This window comes from Rhea pennata, chromosome 7 (genome assembly GCF_028389875.1).
Source record: "Rhea pennata isolate bPtePen1 chromosome 7, bPtePen1.pri, whole genome shotgun sequence".
Classification (NCBI taxonomy): Eukaryota; Metazoa; Chordata; class Aves; order Rheiformes; family Rheidae; genus Rhea; species Rhea pennata.
The window spans coordinates 39,225,875-39,240,503 of NC_084669.1; the positions used below are offsets into that span (position 1 = coordinate 39,225,875).

The window sequence follows — 14,629 nt, forward strand, 5'->3', positions numbered from 1 at the left end:
ACAGAATGTGAACCGGAGAGTCAGTCTGAGCAGCAGAGTCAGCCACTCAGAGGGTCAGCCGCACAGGGTCACCAAGACAGCTTAAAGTGACTTCTTCCCTCTCCGTTTCAGCTCATTTTTCAATTAAGTATTAGCGACCTTGGAGTTCAAGAGACCAAAAGTCTCAATTTTTCTGTTTCCACTTTCTTATTTTTCATTACACATTATAAAAAAAGAAAAAAGAAAAAGCAAATAAAAAGAAAAAAATAAATCTCAAGGTAGGGATGACATGACTTTCCAGTGCAAAGAACAAGCAGGAGACCTTTCTCTCCTTCCTCATCTTCAAACTGCTTACTTCCAGCTCTAAAGCTCTCTTTAGACATCTTAGAGCAGTATAAAAGGACATGAGGCTTGGAGGATGGGGTGGGATTTTTTTTTTTTAAGCAAGCAATCCAAAATGAACCAAATGCCAGCTAACAAAAGAGAACATTTTGCATCCAGTATTCCTTTAATAACACTTTGGATTGCTAACATTAGAGTCTTTCTATCTACATACACAGACTAACTTATATTAGTCTGCTATGAACATGCAACAGCCATGTATTTTAATGGGCAGAAACAAAGGCCAAAATCCAGGCACTTTAATGTATATTGTTATGATGAAAAGTCCTTTTATTTTACATTTCAGTTGTGGGCGTTTCAGTAAAAGGGACTCAGGGAACTGTGGGGGAGAAGAGAGAGACATTTGTGCCTCCCTTTTTAGCTGCCTTTAATAAAATGAATGAGTCTTTATCCAACCGATTTATTTTGTAAATAAAACCCTGAGTGGTCTTTGCATAACCACTCAGAAATACAAAAATAAATAGGACGTGATCTAATATGAGGAAAAAAATATATATTCGTTTTGTTCCTTACACCCTGGGAATCTTTTTATAGAGGTTACCCATATGCCTTTTCTTCTCTGAATGGGAATTAGAGGGAAAAATAAACATTTGGCTGTCTGCAGAAAAAACAGGTTGTACAAATGCCTTTACAGAACACTGTATCTATTTGATGATAAATTCTGAACACTCCTCCCTAGCAAGAAGGACTTCAACTTCTTTTGCATTTGCTCCAGACTTGTTCAATATTACACTGAAAAACAGGAACTTAAGATTCTGAGAAGTTCAAGATATGACCAGCAAAATGGCCAGAGTAGTAACTAACTATGAATAGGAGACAGGGATACATGAGAAAACTATTTGGGTGCTCGACAGTACTCGTATAAAAGTATTACACTGTACAGTGCCTCCTTTCTGCTGATCAGAGTTTGGTAATACCTCAAGAAACCTGATTTTTTTTTTTTTAATCATTTAAATAGCTACAAGGAAGTATTTGATACAACCAAAATCATTAGCTCCTGTTTGATTGTGGTTTCCCCCAGAAACATACACTGGCTTAAACTAACTACAGCTCAGGTGTTGATTACTCACAAAGGATTAAAGCAATCAGTATCCTTGAGTTTGAGTACATTCTCTTGCTGCTACTTACCATAAAATAAGTTTTTAAAAACTGTTAGCGTATCAAAATCAACATGAGTGGGCTACAGATTATTTGCTCACCCCATGCAACATCTCAGTCAAGCCGTGAAGCTGGATGCCCAGGATGTCAGGCAGTCTCCATCCTTGGAGGTTCTCAGGGCCCAACTGGATAAAGTCCAGAGCAACCTGGCCTGACCTCCGAGCGGGCCCTGCTTTGAGCGGGAGGTTGGATGAGGGACCTCCCGAGGTCCCTTCCAACATGAATTATCTAATCATCCTAAATTGTTACATGCAGCAGGGAGAGTAGGAGAGCTCTCTCAATTCTTGTCTGTCAGTGCTGGGAAGATGAAACCAGGTGCCCAGGAGCCACCACTGAGACACAGGTCGCTGCAAGTGGCCCCATCACCAACACCACTGCCAAATCTGGCAAAGTCCCTCTCCTCAGCCTCTTTGTCAGAAGAGACAAAAAAGCTTCAATTCCTCTGTTTATCCAAAGCAATAATCACTCCTAAGTGCAGTTTGTTCAGATGAACCAGCGAGAAGCTCTGCACTCCGTTACGGAAATCTCCTTACGGCTACACGCCAGGAGGGACAGCCATTCGCAGGCAGTGCCAGCATTTCCCCGTGCTTGTCCGAGGTGGAAAAGGGCCATGGACCACATTGCATTACTCCTGCCTGCACAGCGCTCAACTGCGTTCTCACTTTGAAAGCTCCCCTAGAAATATCACAAGTGCTAAAAGAAAACTTCCTTTCGCAACCACATGAGGCAGGACTTAGCAATGCTCTTGTTGTTCTTATAAAATATGATACCGCTTCTCCTCTAAGCCCTGTTTTCCCTCTCATTCTGCAATCTTCCCAATGACTGGTAGGAAAGTAGTACCCTATGAAAAGATAGATACTAACTTTCCCGTTTCATTGGGATTATTTTTTAAGGAGAAAGGGTAATGAGAATATCGTATAACACACTGAAGAAGTATTATAGCTCTATGTTAATACACCTCTATCATTCTTATTGTGCAATTATTTAAAGTGCTGAGGTAATTCAGTAACTTTAAAACAATAATTACTTCATATAGTAATCAACCTCTATCTAATCAGGCGCACAATCATCGCCTGTAAGACACCGTCACTGTGCTAATGATAAAATTCTTCATATTATTCAATTATCCATCTCTGTCACTGGGATGAGGAAATAACTATCTTTAGAAGAGTTAACCATTAAGATGCTGTGAAATTAAAAAAAAATAAAACCAAAAAACAAGATTTATAAAGGTGCAAGGTTTCCACTGGTATTGTACTACATTTTAAAACAACGTTGCATAAATACCGATTTAAGACCGGCTACATGCAAGGCGCTCTAATACCACATCCAGTAAGTGAATGGAGCAGCTAAACGTTTGGTGTGTCTCAACCTATAAGACTGCTAGAAACAACTTATAATTTGTTATGCTATTTTAAGTGCTTCTTTTCATATATTTTCCACAGTGTTCACATAGGGTAGGCCTTAATAGTCCAAAATCAAACCATTCTAATATAGGGTTGGCAGCCACACAAGTCTGCATTTCACCCATTTATTTAAAAATACTATGTTATAAATACCTATTATTTATTACCAACAAATAACTGATATTTTTACTTCCAGCAAAAAGAGGGCTTTGAAAAAAAAAATCATCATCATCATAGTAATTCCAAATGGAAGTAGTTAGACTAAAGCCCAATTTCCATAAGTGATAATTAAGAAACCTTCACAAAGACCAAATAGGTTTCTGCTCCAATTTTACGCTGGCAGCTTCTTGTAAAATGCACAAAAAAACCTATTAAGATGCATGAAGTCCTCAGTTAAATGCCAAAGGAGATTTAGAGTAAGACTAAGACTGCTGCGGGAAACATACAGTTGCTTCTTTGATTCAGTGTATAAGTTGCGGTGATTTTCTAGAGCTGCAAGTTTTCACACTGCATCAATAAAAAAAAAAGTATACAACTGCCAAGCCACAGAAGTCTTTTTTTCTTCTTATTATTATTGTTCCTATGCTGCCAGTCTCTAAATACACTTTCTGGGTTTTAGTATCATTTACAATGAAATCTTCTCAGGATTTCCAAGTAGATCAAGACACAGTTTATATAAATATATGGAAAAAGTTATTGGGGTTTTTTTTAATCATATGTCTAGCCAAGGGCATGATTGGAATTATGGGTAGAGTGATACACAAGCAAAATTACTAAACAGTACCAAAAATAAAACTGTTATCTTAAGATGAACACATCTCTACATAGTATTAAACACATTTCTTGCAAATATGAAGACTAGACATGAAACAGAGTCTCAATGTGTCAACTTAATATTAGAAACAAACCTGAGCATATCCATAGACAGAGGTGGAGCCAGCTCCACAGAAATTGAGAGAAATATGAACAGAAAGGCAACTGTAACAACAAAAAAAAACTTACTTACTAGCATCCAACATTTCGGGATCTTACCTCCTCGCTCCTCTGCCCCACAAGCTCTTTCCCAGGACTTTGAGGTCTAGGAGAGCCAGCGCCAGGTGCAAACACCCCACATACATAGCTCATTTTAAGGCTCCTTTGACCCGTATGTAAATTGATATTGTAATAAGCTCTAGGAATATTCTTTTATGCAGCCAAGCAGTTCAAGGGATAGTCTTCAAGTCCTACAAAAGCACCACCTGAAGGAAGGCTCTACCAAATGCCACTTTCTACATGGAAGCCTGAGCAATGGCACTTGCTTGAGCAAAGAGGCACATGCAACTCCAGGCCATAGCACACATCACCTGTAGAGAAATGTGTGTCAGAGATACCATGAGGTGTCTTGCTCACCTGGAATGATACCTATTTCTGCCTTTGGTCACTCCAGCAAGTCCTAATAAAGTCCACTATACACCAGCGCGATATTTTGAGTAAAGACATCTATACTAGAGAACATTTTAACCACAGAGAGCCTTACAGCAGGGTCTTGCCCTGATACCTTGTGGTCTCACCAGAGATGGATGATGTGAGGAGGGATCAACCATGACAGCATGAAAGGTTCCCAAACAGAGGGGAGATGACCAGTAAAACCACTCATCTCCATTAGAAAAATGAAGATTTGAATGGCTAATCCAGGTAGGCTGCAAGAATCCAGGGAGAAACAGTATCTCTGACTGCAGGAAAAACCTTGGTCTCACTCCTGACCAACTGTACGTAATGCGATGAAGAAAAAGCTGGAGAAAACATTAAATAGGTGACGTGGCTAATAGGCATTTCAGGAACTGCTGCCACAGTATGTTTTCACAAAACTAATACAAAGTCCTGCGGAAGGTAGCTTCTTCACAGGTTAATGATTTGTTGGCGTGCTGTGCAAAAAATCCCACTTCATTGTAAATGTGTAATTGATTCCTTCCTACTCACTGCTCCTTACGGACACAGAGTAAATGCTCTCCAGTCTCAAGAGTCATCTAACATCTGTACTATGAGATGTGACTTTTCGCTATTTGTTTAGGAAGACAGATCCAAATCTCCTGAGGAGAGTTTTGGAGACTGAGGTAGGCCCCAAAACACAAAACACTCACACTGAAAGACAGAACAAGTCTTAAAACCAGAATTGCCTCCACAATATTAGAAAAGATCTGATTACTGTGGGCGAACCTATCATTACCTTCCCGAAGATCTTTGGGAGATGCAGGGAAGTGGAAATGGAGGACCCAGCTACACCACCAGGAATATATTTGGAAGAATGCTGAAGATAGTCTGGCCCTACATCAAGAAGGCTGGAACTTCCTGGTCATCTGAAGAGTAAAGAGATTTTGAGAAAGTCTAGTGAGGATATTGTTCGGACATACACAACAACATGTGCTATGCAACCAGGCAAATCCTTGCCTGTAGGGAGTCAACTCCATCTCTTAGAGTATGATCTCAGAGCATGAGACTAATTTGAGACACTCTAGCAGAGACAGAGATCTGCTAATGACTCTGGACTTGACTGAGCCAGAAACTGTATATTTACTCTTAGCCTCAGAAAGTAAATAAACTAAAAACTAGAGAGACTGGACTAGAGAGATTTTGATATTTGAGCAAGACAGCATCCCTTCACCAAGCAGCCACAAAAATTATCTGTACAGATTTCTGAGATGAATGGTTACCATCTTCACAGTTTTGGTGAATACCAACGGGGCCAGGAGATCATCACACATCTGGACTTTGCAATGGCAATTGTAGTAGTTTGTAATAAACCCAGGGACCTCTTGCAAGCAGGATGTACTGTAATATGAAAATAAACATGCTGAAGGTCAAGTGACATGATACAGTCTCCCCACTGAGGTAGTAGTGTTATTGTCCCCATTTCACTATTCCGGACTTGCACTAGGGAACAAAGGCATTTAGCCTACTTTAATCCAAAAATAAATGGGTCTCTGATCTCCATTTTTTTCATCCCCCCCCAAAAAAAAAACAAAAAAAACCCAAAAAAAAAACCAGTCCTGCTCAATCCTTTCGCTGAGATGAAAAGAAACTGACTCAGAACACCCTAGGCCTAGAAGAGCAGTTATGTCCTATTAAACCAGATCCTTATGAGAGTAGTCCATAGTAAAGGAACAAAAGAAGGGTCAGAGGAAGGGTGATAAAGGCAGACTGAATGTAGAATATACAGATAATAGTATATAACATCCAAGAGCCTAACATGATCGTTGTCCAGTTAGAGGAAACAATTATGCAGTTGCCACAAGCAACAAGGAGGTAAAAAAGGTGAGGCGCTTCAGGACACCGTCAGAAGTGATAATGTGCATAAGCAGGTTGGCCAATAGATTGATGATAATATCTTACGGTTTCACAAAACTCGGGCAAAGGCTGTGAGAATCTGCAGGCAGCAGCGAGTCAATGTCTTGGGGAAGACAGATAGCATCCACACGCCTGCTTTGGTTTTGATTCGACAGCAAAGATCCCCAGAGACTGAAGAGCTCCTTTGAGGTCCTGAGGATTTCATCCATCTGAGACTAGACAGCTCCGCTGCCTCTGAAGGCAGTTTCTCCAGGACCTCTTGCACTTCTCTCTGTAGATCAAAGGACTACAGAAATTTTATTTGTCTTCCCCTGTCAATGCTGAATTTGAAATTCTGACAAATCATGCACTTTCTAGGAATACAGTCCTTCCCAAGACGTCTCTGCACTCCCAAGAAAATGTGATCCCTTGGGAGGGCCCAATTAGAAGTTTCATTGCTTTGAAGAAGCTATTCAAAAGAATGATGTAGAAAATAGTCTCTTTTAAATGTAAAATGGGACTCTCCACAATTGAAGACAAAGTGAAAGCAAATGTAAAAAGGGGGAAAATTACTAAAATAAAGCCTGGGAAGCATCTAGGAAGTTCTGCTGTTATTCAGCATGGGCACTTAAAGCCAATTCTTCCTTTTTCATCCTCCAGTGCTGGGGCCCTGACAGGGTTATTCTTCTCCAGCTCGCATTCTCAAATTCTAGTGCAGGAGCATAATCTCTATATTAAACTGCAGAAGAACAAACAGTCGAAGGATGATGTTACAGCAGCTACCACAAATACAAAAAAAAAAAAAAAAAAAAGGCAAAAAAGTTAGTTCAAGTATTTTAACAGTAGGAAGACTAATAAATCTTCTTTTTATTCACCCTGCTCGCTCTATTATTTCTCTATACTACATGGGAATAGCAACAAACATAAAAGTAGTGCTCTTTAGACCTATTAATACAGTTTCTAAAAGAATTAGAACATCTGTTTACAATGGCATGACTGCTATTTGCATGAGAGCTGAGAACCTGTACATTATCACCTGATTCATCTACAGATTCACTTTATATTTTCCTTTCATAATACAACCATCAAATATGACATACTGCAGTTGACAGGTTCAGACTGAGAGGGAGCACAAGAGGAAACATTTGGTTTTAGATGTGGGATATCACATTTATCCTCATTAGTGAGAGGTAACACCCACACATAACTCAAAGTTGTCAACACGGTAGATATCTAAATCATGAAAATGCCACTTTTTCCCCCAGCTCAGAGAGAGATCTTTTCAGGTTTTCACATTTTTAAGTGCTTTTGGAAAACTGTAAAAAAAATGTTACATTCAAAGGACGCTTTAAGTCAACCAATGCAAATCTGCAAAATTAGAGCTTGGAATTTTTTTGGAGCTTTTTATTTTTAGAGGCAGAATACAATTGACCAGTGAAGATAACCTTCTCTGGCTCTGAAAAAAAAGAAAAAAAAACAGTTTTAAGGACAGAAAAGATCTGTTCAGTCACCCTTAGAACAATATACATTCTAATAAGAACAGAGCATATTCTCAGTTACTGGGTTTAGAAAACAGAGGAGACAACTAACAGAACTTCTCCCACAGCCTTATGCACATTAAGAGCTATTCTGTACAAACACCATAAAACGTGAGTTCCCCGCTGAGCACATCTCAGGCCAAAGAGTGTTCGGATGGGGATTCTCTCAGTCTGTTGGGTATTTCCTTGCCTTTTGAGACTATCGGACAAAATCTGATCCAGCTGAACCATGGCACATGTGAGGCATGCCCCTGCTTCTCAAACTTCATGCTTGCGTCTATCTGGCAAGCCGCAGGTAAGAACAGTCTCTCTCTGAACACACTATCTCATTCCAATTTCCCTCTATGAGGATTTCGCTGTTCCTACTCTGAGTACCTTTCCCTCAGTTTTCTTCTCTCCCTCATCTAAAACTCAGTTCCTAATACACCCCAAGATCTATCTTCCTACGTTGCGTTTCATTTCTTCCTGCCCAGCACTACAGTTTTATACATTCCATTATTCTATCTATTATGTGGCAAAGATTTTCCTCTTGCATTCTCAGACTTCACTATATTAGCCAATTTTTCATCTCTAGAGTCCAGTCTGTTCCTACCATTGCTGCTCTGGCTTCTGATGATAAATACAGGAGGGCAGGAAGACTAACGCAAGGCATGTCATAATAGGATAAAAAATACAAAGTTTAAGTCATCACATGCATGATAGCACATGAAAGGAGGGGAAAGTTCTGCAGATGCCAAGCCTGCTATTGTGGAGCGGGCTGGACAAATGCATGCCTAAAAATGACTCTACGTGCAAACATCATACTGGCCAGCAGCAAATTACCTTTCTGCTAGAAGCACATATGGAATGGAAAAGAGGAATCACAATTCTTTTCCCAAATCTTTGTGTTGTCATTTGCTAAGGTGCAGTAAGGTACAATACATGACCATTCCCACTCCAAGGACCGTAGTAAGCCCCAGAACTACCTTCATAAAGCATAACCAAGCCACAGTGAAGCAGCAAGAGTTTGGCACTCAGCAATTATCACTATCCAGCTTTTAAAATTCACTGAACACAGCAAGTGTCACACAGATGTATATTTTAACATCCACGGTGAAAGAACTGAAATCCCAAACGATGAAAGTTAGAAATGTCTCACCAAGATTAGTAGAGTTTTCACATCTAATACGCCTTATGGGGTAAGGGGAAACGCGAAACACAGATTACTGTGGCTCCGTAATGATAAAAGATAGCATGGAAAATATCAGTGAAAGTGATGGATGTTTTCAAATCCATCTTAAGTTATGATTTAATTTAATATAAGGGAACATCACCAACAGAGAACTCAGACTTCTGGCAAGAGGCTGTATCTAAGTGTTGAACCATAAATTAGAAACATGCACGAGTAACTGTTATCAAATGCTCTAAATAACCCTGATAAATATGAAAAAAAAATGCTTATAAGGCCAAACAAGGAAGGAAAACGAATCCAGGGAAGAAATATCTGCAGTGTTTATGTGATCTTTGAGAAAATAAAGTCTTGATATTCAACTAGGAGATTCATTAAGAAAGGTTTTTCCAGTAGAGCTTTGCAAACAATAGAGTTTATGATCAGGGGTTTTTTGTTGTTGCTTTTTGTTTATTTGTTTTTTGGAGCAACTGAAAAGATACAGAATAATAAGCCAGAATGAACAAATAAGCCTGCTGTCATAACCATAACCCAACTCATTGATAACATCATCTTTCAGCTCCATTACCACTCATTGCATTATGTCTAAACATAGACTATAAACTCTTCATAATTTTGTTTGTAAAGCATTCTGTATATTTAGGGAGCTATCTAAACAATCATAAATTAAGTTATAAGACCAAAGGAGGAGTCTGGGGGAGAGCCAAGTCTTGTTGTCCTCCAGAGAAAGCTGCAGGAGGAACGAGAATAGGCTGAAGAGCATGAAAAGATATGAGGCTGCCTTTGAAATGAGTTGTTTTAGGAGACAGGGATCAAGAACTGAAGGCTGGAGCTTCAAGCAACAATTAGAAACGTCTGGTAAATTTAGGATAGTCACAGTAGCAGTAAAGCATCAGATGTATTAAATAAAGGGTCATTCCAGTACCAAGCCATGTTCAGTTGCCAAGACCGTGCTTGGAAGAGGTCTACCTATAAAGCCCCTAAAAGACCTCTCCAAAGGATGTGAAGACATTTAACAGGAGATAAGTACATGCTCATTTTAAAAGTATTATGTTGTCACAAGGTTTTGTCAAGGGACAACATTGAACGCGATGTCTGGAGCCAGCCACGTGGCAGACATGCCTCCGAATGGCAGTATTTTGGAAAACTGAATCAGAACTGCATAATAAAATACCCACATCCTAACACATTTTACCATAAAAATAATACTATTCAAGCATTGTTTTAAAACAGTATGTTATGAGCAATAGGACAGATACTGAACCTCATTAAAATAGTTTTTGCATTCAAAGAGAGGATTAAAAAAACAAAATCATTCTATGTAACGTCGGGGTAGAAACCTATCATGATTTGCTTTGAAATCTCCCATTGCTTCATAACACAAAATACCATTTGAATGTGCAAAATGTATAAATATTAAAAGCTGAAGGAATTAAATCTGTGTCCCGAGAAAAGACTTAACCTTAAAAGGACAGAACATTAAAGCTGTTTAAGGAAACTAGTAGAGAGCATTTGCAACTATACAGCATTAAGAGTTTGGCAGGAAACTATGTTTAAAAGACTCCTTTACTGCCTTTAAAATCCTCTTGTTTAAAGGAACAATTTAAGAAATTATTTTCTGCATATACTCATACATTAACACACACACAAAAGTTTACATATAATCTTTCATATTCCCATATTTGCTCAAAAGACACAGACAAGAGGAAAACCTCCTTTCTTCTTAGACGTTTTTTATGGCCAAAATGCTCACGAGTCTACCAGACAGCTCTGGTAAGGAGCAAAAAGAGACTGTAAAAGCATCTACCCATTTGGACTGCACCAAATCAAACTGAAAATTGGCATGTTGTGCTAGCTGAATTAAAAGTGCCATTAGTGTCAGAGCTTATTACCACCAGCCACTGATAGAAAAAGGATGCTGCAGTAGATAGACATGAGGTTTGATCCAGCATGGAAATTCCTACAGAAGAACATATACTTGCTTAAAAAAAGAAGAAAAAAGAAGACACATACATAGACATAAAAAAAATATACCTTCTTAGACCTGGAGAGATTTAGGAAACTTCGAAAGAATAGGATACAAAACACAAACAGCTAACATTTTGGAGAAGCAGCACACTGACAACAGCTCTAAGGGTCTGCTCGTAAGATTCAAAAATCTGATGGCTCCCCAAAAATAACAGAACATTCACTCTTGTTCCAAGAGAAAATAAAACCCTAAGAAGCACAAACTGCGACAAATCAGGCATGCCAAACTACATACACTACACATTTCATGCACAAGGCAGAAAAATACTATTTTTAGTTGCACAATACCACTGCTTCTGAAAAGATCCCAATATGCTTTACTAATATTTACCAACTTACTCTCAGTGTTTTATAAGGTAGGGAGGTATTATTATATTGTCCTTGTCCAATGAGACAGTCAAGTCTCATTTTCCATTTCTATAAAATCATTCTCCTTTTTAAAATCCTTAATTAAAAAGCAAGCCATCACCTCAAAGCCAAAGGATTATATGTAGGTGGAGATTTATTCTAATGGATCTCAGGGCTAAGTTAAGTTTTAACCATCTTTCTTTATATAGGGAGATAGACAATTCTAGCATGAATTTTTCTGGCAAGGGTAGTCCTTGCAATTTCCCAGCAAACATTTAGACAGTGTCCTTAATCTCTTTCTTTGAAGTAATGTTTTTTTTCCTCCATGTTTTAGTCTCTATGTGGTGAAAAAACAAAACAGAGTAATGTTAAATACTAGCATTTTAAACCATACCTTCCATGACATACACCAGGGACCCCACATCTCCTTCTTTGATGATGCAGCTGTCTTTGCCATACTCCACCGGATACATACAATCCACAATCTCCTGGATCTGTGACAGTTCCAGATTCTTCATGAAGTCGTTGTCAAGGATTGCTTCCTTTATTAGTTCCTTGGATCTACAACAAGAAAGGCAAGATTTATTAACATGTCCATCAACTGAGCTCATTAGTAGCATGCGAAGTTTAGTACAACTGCAGTGTTCCAGTGTGTCCGCATTTTTTTGCAAAAACTCCAGGGTTTTTCCCCAAAATATGATAAAAGTCAACTATAAAAGACTAAACAAAAAAAACTGTAAATAAGTTTTAGATAGGTCAAGTTTTAATTAAAGAGTAGATTCCATGTGATTGCAAGATTCTTTTAGCTATGAGTTTCCTGTCTATGATAACTTCAAAGACTAAGACAGCTACCTGAAATATCTTCCACATACAGAACTGAAAGGAAATAGAAATTTAAAGCTTTTTCTTAGTTGACTGAATTTTCTATTAAATGATAGAGAATGGGAAATATAAAAGCAGGAGATACTCAAAGAATGCCCTCACATATTGTGTTAATCAAACTCCAAAGGCAGTGAGACTCAGAGGAGACACCATCATTGCAAAAATAGCACCACCATTCATTCCTTTGACTGCTCATTAGTGGAATATTCAAAAAAATTTTACTTGTTTGCAAAAAATTATGCAAGTAGTTTTGGTTTTGAATGCAACTGTGTTAGAAGTCTCAAGTTCTCCACTTTTAGAAGAGTTTAGGAGGGAAATAGCTGTATCTGAAAACAGAAAATAGAGGTGCCCTTCTAGCTTTCTCTGGGGGACTATGCAAATGGAGATGCAGCATAACCCGCTTTCTCCAGAACCGCCTCTGCAAGTGTAATCTTACAAAAGGAAGAATCAAACCATTTAGGTGTTTTTCCTGATTTTTCTGAGATTTTGTCAATTCCTATCACTACAGTGCTCCCCACACGCTGTGACACACTCAGGTACTACTGCTAAGACCTGACACGCTAGTCAATATGCTGAACAAACCCTTGAATATTCCCTTCAGATCGTCAAGTCCAACTTAAGCTACCTGCTAATGCAGCGTAACTACAACATTATGATACGTATTTTAAAAAAGCCTCCCAAAGCAACTTTGTGCAAACGAACAGCTGAGGATACTAAATGCCTAAGAACCAGGGCTTAAATAGGATAATTAGAAAGGAAAATCATTTCCAAGTGATACGTTTGCTACTGAGCCATCTCTGTACGATACCTTTAAAACTTTGAATTTGTGGGAATACAAAAGCACACAGCTTCTCCCCGTAAGTTTGCTTGGCTTTTACTTTCCGGAGGTGGAATTTAAGGAGTTTCCAGAGATACCATCGCATGATAATTCAACACAAAACCCCAAAACTATTGTTATAAGCAGCTAAATTAAAAAACACACAAGGAGCATCTAAGGAGCAAGGTAACCTTTAGCACAGTTGGGAAGATTTGTTTGCACTAACACCTCACCGTATGTGCTTATGGAGAAGGCTTTGCCACCAGCTGGTCTGCACTCAGCAGACACAAGTACATGCACACTAGGAACGAGTTTGAGGTACAACTCCCAGTTGTCCCTCCTGAACCAGCTTTCAGTTTCAAACACTAGCACGTGTTCGATCCATAGGATCGGACTAGACCTAGACCAAGCTAAAAGCCCTGAAACACATCCAGAGTGGACATCAGGTCCTCAGCACTTAGCTTCTCACTCTATGGATCCACTTCAGTGGGCTGAACAAACTGCTAACATGGACATAGCCCGTGTGGACGACTGCAACCTGCAGAACTCAGGCACTGGAATGAGTTTTATCTTGTTGAAATAATACAGAGAATTAAAAAAAAATTTTTTTTTTAAGATATGTTAGTGAATCATGCTCTTCTGAAAGATAGCCAAACTGGGGCTTCAGAAGTCCAAAAAAAAGCCAGCCTTAGGGATATTCTGTTTTACAGTGCTTAAAGTATACCTCAAGGTTATGTACAGCACCAATTTAGTTCTTTAACATTTAGGATTTTTATGTTTGTGATTGTTTTAGGATTATTACAATAAAACATACGACTTCACAACAACATCCATTAGTACTGACCTACTGAAGTGCAGGATGTGAAGCAGGCCAGACTTTTCAGTACCATTTGTAAGTTTAAAAAAAAAAAAAAAAAAAAAGACTGCTTTGAAAACATTTGCTCCTGTGAAACCTTATCTGACTTCACGTAGTGTCATTCCCATTCCTACTGCAAGCAAATAAAAGCCATCAGAAAAGCCGATGCTGTTCTCGCCTTTGGTAATAAAAGGCTGGTAATGTATAAGGTTGACCAGATGACAGATAACCTGCTCTCCCTGCTCGTTGGTTCTTCTCTGCCACAGTGAGACTGGAGCCTTTCTAGGCTAAAACTTGACTAAATACTGCTCTTTCAGCCCAAGCCACCCCCACAGGTCCCCAAAACCCTCATGACAAAGGCTCTAATTATTAGCATTACTCCAACTGCATGCCAAAGGAGAAGACATAATAAAAGCTTTCACATTAGTCACATCAAGCAGTGGTGCGGGTTCAGCCGTTTCTTTCATTCCAAGCCTCAAAAATGAGACTTTCTCCTTGATAAAAATAAGGTCAGTCTTTCCAGCAGCGTGTTTATAAAACATCCACAAGAGACAGGAGGGAATTCAGAGATGGTTGAGGTTGGACCTCCTCCGTTATTTTAGAGGCCAACACTAACAAAAATAAAAGGTTTTTTTGGAGGAACCGAGCGCAATGAAGAATTTGAAGGCATCCAGAAAACTTGGCCTGGTTGATGGAGACGGATCAGCACGGAGGCTAAGAAAAACCCATTGGAAGTTCATTTGG

At 39.0% G+C, this 14,629-nt stretch overlaps 1 protein-coding gene across 3 annotated transcripts in view; it reads right to left on the reverse strand.

Annotated features, from left to right (window-relative positions):
* PRKG1 (protein kinase cGMP-dependent 1) overlaps positions 1-14,629 on the reverse strand; it is a 440,105-nt gene that overhangs the window by 365,756 nt on the left and 59,720 nt on the right. For all 3 annotated transcript variants that reach the window (XR_009958878.1, XM_062579493.1, XM_062579492.1), the window contains exon 2: positions 11,725-11,891. Coding sequence is in view for 2 of the 3 variants with exons in the window: in XM_062579493.1 (XP_062435477.1) it covers positions 11,725-11,891 (167 nt within the window). In the remaining variant the exon portion in view is untranslated. The remainder of the gene's footprint in view (positions 1-11,724; positions 11,892-14,629) is intronic.